This window comes from Orbicella faveolata, unplaced genomic scaffold, assembly GCF_042242905.1.
Source record: "Orbicella faveolata isolate gen_17 unplaced genomic scaffold, um_ofav_v1 contig_35, whole genome shotgun sequence".
Taxonomy (NCBI): Eukaryota; Metazoa; Cnidaria; class Anthozoa; order Scleractinia; family Merulinidae; genus Orbicella; species Orbicella faveolata.
In genome coordinates, this window is record NW_028301564.1 from 15,498,176 (window position 1) to 15,504,175 (window position 6,000).

The 6,000-nt window shown below is 40.2% G+C and overlaps 1 protein-coding gene across 1 annotated transcript; it reads left to right on the top strand.

Moving 5' to 3' along the window:
* The first annotated feature begins 893 nt into the window (after nucleotides 1–893).
* On the top strand, nucleotides 894–5,002 carry LOC110062454 (histamine H2 receptor-like). The gene has a single exon (XM_020769376.2). The coding sequence runs from the start codon at nucleotides 1,318–1,320 to the stop codon at nucleotides 2,617–2,619; it is 1,302 nt and encodes a 433-aa protein (XP_020625035.1). The 5' UTR covers nucleotides 894–1,317; the 3' UTR covers nucleotides 2,620–5,002.
* The last annotated feature ends 998 nt before the right edge of the window (nucleotides 5,003–6,000 follow it).

The window sequence follows — 6,000 nt, forward strand, 5'->3', positions numbered from 1 at the left end:
ATTGAGACTACATTGTCAACTGGATTTTGAAAAAGGTACCTTGTCTAGCCATTTGACGGTTGTTACTGAACACAAAGCATTTCAAGTCTGTATACAAGCTCTGCTCCGTAAGTTCTGATAAGCTCGCAGATATACTGCACTGAGAAAATTCAGGGATTTGCTCTGCCTTAAAATTAATACAATATATCATCGATGTTTCGAGTAAGCTGATTCGGAATTTCAATAGACGCCTTCAATTAACCTCTCTTGCTATGACTGGAAGCACTCAAAATGTTTTGAAAACTTCCATGAACTTTATTACATTGAGAGAACTTTTTGGGTTAAAGCTAGTAATGCGATATCCGAGTATGTGAGGTTAAGGACGGATAGCGCTGAATTGTTGACAAAATCGTTAATAAGTGGTATATAGTCAGCACGTTCTTAGCTAAAACACGTCATGAACAATTGTTTTTAACAGAGAGCGTGTTTTAAAATAACTGTGACGATGTAGAAATTAAAGTCAAGATTGCTATCCAGTCTCAACCCTCGGTGGAAATTTTGATAGCTTGAGGTGAAATCTAAATTTTCTCGTTAGATTTTAAAGTTTCAGAAAAACTTTAATCAAGGCTGGACTATTGATGAATTAAGGAAAGCATCAATATTTTATAACCTATCTTTGAAACAAAGCTATCTGCATATTGAAAAAGAATTAAGATTATCCTGCGGTCCTCTACGAATTATCTCATAGTTTGCAATGCGAAAAAAATATCATTTAAGTCAAAATATGGAAAAAATTAGTTGCGAAATCTGTCATTTCTGAAAAGACTGAGTTTTCTGCTGAAAGAAATTTGTGAGAACCGCTGTGTCAAAATTCATAAGTGCCGTCTCTGTCAAAATTAAAAGCAAACACAATTGTGATATGAATTTTATGTTTGCCGAATGCGAATGATTTTTATACAGTCAATTTCCTTTTAAAGTCTATTTGAGCGAAATGCAGACCAATATTGCAACTAAATTTCGCTAGGTAAACTGTTTGCAACTTCACATAAACTGAAAATATCCTACTTTTTTCGTCACCAGCTTTACCATTGTGGAGAAAAACACGCATGAAATATGGATGTAGTGGGCGATACGATCAAATCAAAAGCGAGAAAAGTTTTGCTTTGTTTTTGTGGGGTAAACATTACGTGCTTCATTAGGCTTTCTGCGGTTTCCAACGAACTCGCGAGATCGTCTGTTTGATAAGAGGATGTTTTAAGAGGAGCTAGCTCTCCTTGCAGATTAAAACTCGAGAGAACAAGGGAGACGGAAGCTGGAAAGGATAACGTGGAGTTTATCATGGGATTGGGAAACGAGACAAAATTAGATAGAAATTTGGAGACGCCATCGCGAACTTCAGGTATATTTTTCGCCGTTGTGTTGATTCTAACAGCTGTTGTAAATATCATTTCAAATGTGTTGGTGCTGGTCGTTCTAGCGAGAAACAATCGCCTTCGCACGTGTACGAACTTTTTCATCGCTAATTTGAGCGTGATAGATCTATTGGCTGGTATCATTCTCATACCTGCAGCTGCCGACTCGCTTTTGGCACAGGAGAGGAAAATTAGCGACGACAAAGTCTGCGCATTTTACGGGTTTTTAAATTCGGTTTACGGGATCGCATCCTCATTAACGGTGGCGGTAATTGCCTTGGATCGTTATCACAGTATTTTGAACTGCCTTCAGTATGAAACAATTGTGACACAGCGAAGAACGGCGTTAGTTCTCGTCTGGATATGGTTTCAATCAACTTTCGTCTCATTGTGTCCTCTTGTGGGTTGGGGGAGATTTTCACTAAGTCCCAGCCAAAGCTGCTCTTCACATCTCCAGGATAAAAATGGATTTATTTTCTTCAAAACAGCCAGCTGTGTCGTGTTACCGTACGCTATCACCGTTTTTTGTTACACCAGGATTCATGTTGTAGCGAGAAGGCACGCTAGAACGATCGTAAACATCCAGATTCGCGATGCAAGAAACAGGCGTCTTAAAAGTGGAGCCATAAATCTCTCAGCGTCAAAGAAAACTGTCATGGTTTATGTTGTCCTTGGAGTGTATACAATTTGTTGGCTACCCTATTACACTATACCCCCTTTAGTAACTGTATACCCCGAAGCAACAATTCCTGTAACGTTTATACTAACTGCAACTGTTTTATCGTTAGTGAATTCAGCTTGCAACCCTATAATGTATGCTTTAATCACGAGCCAATTCCGAAATGGACTAAAACGTGTCTATCGCCGAATCCGACGCAGTATCTTCTCAGGCGATGTCCGACATTTAAATCCGACGGGCCCGCGAGGAGATTCTCGCAGCTCGTGGACGTTTACGAGATCGAGCGCGAGGCGATTTTTCGCGACGAGTCAGGACCCAGGGAGGCCGAAGCTCGTGATGGACTTGAACCCAGCGTGTGCAGTCATTAAAGAGGAAGAGAGCTCCATGAATACAAGGGCGGTGGAAAAACCGGATGCTGGAATTAATTGTCCGCCTGCTTATCCGTTGACATTGCAAGTGCCGAACGAGCAGTGGCATAAAAACAAAAAAACTGCCGTTAGAGCTTTAGCGGATGGAGGTGTGAAGAAAAATGGATGGATAGGGGACTAAAATGAAGTGTTTTGCTTTACTTCTATTGTCAGCTAAGTGGATGAATTAATTTTGCGTGCCTTATAAATTAAAATGAAGTAGATGAAACAGCAGGTTTCTAGTTTATGTAAAATATACAGCCGATTACAAATAATAGTTATCAAGGATATGATATCTCCATGCAAGATTATGCGATAAAAGACCACATTAATTATTGCAAAAATTGAAAACATTCTCAGGTTAAAGTTTGTAAAACAAAAACAAAACAAAAATAAGCGAGTTTTCGGCAATTAGACTGCACGGCTTCGACGAAAGATGAGAATTGAGTGAGTACATGAACAAAAAAGAGTATCAAAAACAACATGATAAAAATATACAAAGAAGTTGATAAAACAAAAGGGGAAAAAATGCTAGTTAAAATTAAGTAGCTCGCACGCTAATGGATCATGGCCCTAGTGTAATGAATTAATACTCATAAAAAGTTTATGCATTCATGTTTTAAAACTTTTAACCAGAGAATGTTTTTAAACTTTGCAATATGTTCAGTGGTGGTTAATCGTCTTCTCGTCCATTTATACTTGATCTGTTGAAATATCTCCGCAGTATCATACCATAAAAACCACATTAATTGGCTGGTTTTACTACGCGTTGACACCCCACTGATTTGTTCAGTTCTCACAGCAGACCCCTAGATGTCCGTTTTTGAAAAGTTTTTTTTAAAGAGCTAAAAAAGCACCATATAGCGGGTAGATGCTTTCCTTTCTTCCTAGTAAAAAAACCCTTGCAGTTGACATCTCGTTTCTTGCCAAATTCACCACACATTTGTAGCAAAGCTTCAACAGCCTTTTTTCTAAGAACAAGGACGGAGTTTTCCCTACCGTTTCATGCCACGACAGGTGGAAATTCGTCTGCAAAGTAGCTTTTCCTTAAAGATCCGCGGTATTTTTGAAAATATTTATCTTTTGTGTGTATTCGTTGCTTATCAACTCATGATTTGACTACGTCACAGTGGCTTTGAAATACGTCAGCCACAAAATTGCTTTCAAATGTTCCGACTCGTATGGTAATGGCGGTCTTACGCCTACTTTAAGATGGCGGCGCTATGGACGATTTTCTTCGAGGGAATTGAGAAAGGGAAGCAATGACTGAGTTCATGTGAATCCTCATAATTAAAATTGCCCACCGAATACCACACAATTAATCGAGCACGTTAACTCTTTCCAACCAAAGTTTTGACGTGTAAGTCACGCTCTGTCCTCCGCATAGGCCTCTTTCGTGCTGCCTTGACCTTGTAGGCTGGTAGTTCGGAGCCAAGGCTTAAGAGAGGGAAAACCGAAGTACGCGGGGAACGTCAAGAAGGGAGAAGCCTTTCCCTCTTCCCATTGTCCCCTGCGCGCCTTCCCACTCCCAATCAACTTCCACCTTCCCTAGGGAACCTCTGTGGAGGAGAGAGTAAAGCGCGGGAAACCGCAAGTCCATGTGCCCCGAGCGAATACCGAGTACGCTCGAGCGTGTACCGAGTATGATTAACGAGCCGACGTTAAGGTACAAGGCTGGTTTGTTTTACATTGTAATTCCAGCCCGTTTCTGTTGCGTTTTCCGTTTCAAGGCAGCCTCCGCTTAAGGCGGGACTTAACCTAAAATTCTGAAAGAAATTCGAAGCTTTGTTTTTTACGGAACTCGAATCTTAAGGTATTGAAGTTTTATTTTGACAAGTACTGTTACTGTAAGTTTAAAGCTCGTTTTCTCAAAACGAGTTATTTTCGCCTTCTAGAAAAGATATCTTGAGAAGGATTTATTCAATTGAGCTAAAATTTTCAGGATTTGTTATTTTTAGTACGTTCTGTGGGATAAGCATAGAACTTTTCCATCCAGTGCATTCTGTCAAAGTTATGTATTGAAACGTATGCTAGATTTTCTGTATCAGATTTAACTGGTCATCATTTCACGTGCTTTTAACTTTTCAAAAATCTCTATGCTTATCCCAGCAAGCTGTTTGTCTTCTTTTGTAAAATGTAAAAATTATTCCTTTTGATCAGTTCTTGTAGGAGTTATCTTTTCTCAAGTAAGCCCTGGCATTCCCCAGAAGGTGGCAGATTTAATCAGCCGGTGTCAGGTTACAATACAGTTATAGGGTCCACAAATATTTTTTCATAATCTTTGGTCTTTGAGCTTTTTATAAATGTATACTTTGCCATGGTTTGGAGTTAACTCTTGGCCACGAAAAAATGTTTGAAACATGGTGTGTTTTTAAGTGTTTTTAGGTCCCACCTTAAGTCCCACCTTAACTTTTAAAAATACATGTACTCAGGAGCATATCACATGTGATATGTTCCTGATGTACTACAACGTTGTTCAAGGCGTTGGCTAGATCCAGAAAATAAACGTTTACTTTATAGGAGTAGACCACGAGTAGTCCCTCTTTCTTTTAGGCTATCTAAACACCTCAATCGGGACAGCCTGCCGAACGAAGTCGAAAATCCCAGGTTAAAATGTACCCACGGCCACAAATCCACCGCAGAATTCAAGGGCAAAGGTTGATCTTTTATTTCAATTCTCTAGCCAAACAAACGCAGCCCTGCGAGCGACGCCAGGCGGCTCTTCGTGTCCCCAGTGAAACGATAAAACAATGCCGAGGTTACCAAGTCGATTTCAACGGTCGTGGATGAAACGGACGCGGATCTCTTCCACCGTTTTATCGTTTCACTGGGGACACGAAGAGCCGCCTGGCGTCGCTCGCAGGGCTGCGATTGTGTGGCTAGAGAATTGGAATGAAAGATCAACCTTTTCTTGAATTCTGCGGTAGACTTGTGGCCGTGGGTACATTTTAGTCTCGGATTTTTGACTTCGTTCGGCAGGCTGTCCCGACTGAGGTGTTTCGCCTTGTTCTCCTCTTTATGAAGGGAAAACCGAAATTCAAAAAAGTCGCTTAAATCAAGTTAAATCGGTAAAATAACCACACCAGGAGCAAACGACACGCGTATGGAATAAGGTAAGCCATTTTTATTGAGAATTTTCACTTTTAACTACCTCCATGGATATCTTGTAGAAAATCCCATATAAACCCTTATAATTCGATGCCATATTGCATTGCTTGTGTGGTTCATTGCTTGTGTGCTCTAGCCTCAGAGTGAGTGACGGTTTACGTGAATGTAAAGCCAGTTGCGCGGAGACTAGTAGAAAAAGTCAGTTTTAATGTTGAATGCACTGACTACAGTTGTAAGAAACCGATGAATTACTGAAATTTCCCGGAGATTTAATTAGACGGGTTTAATGCTTGGCGGAGTCAATCGAACCAAACCGGACAAAAAAATGAATCAAGCCCCAATCGTTCGATTGTTTAGCGATTGGTTCGGCAATCGATCACAATTGAATTCTAGTTTTTTAGTGAGTTGGATCGTT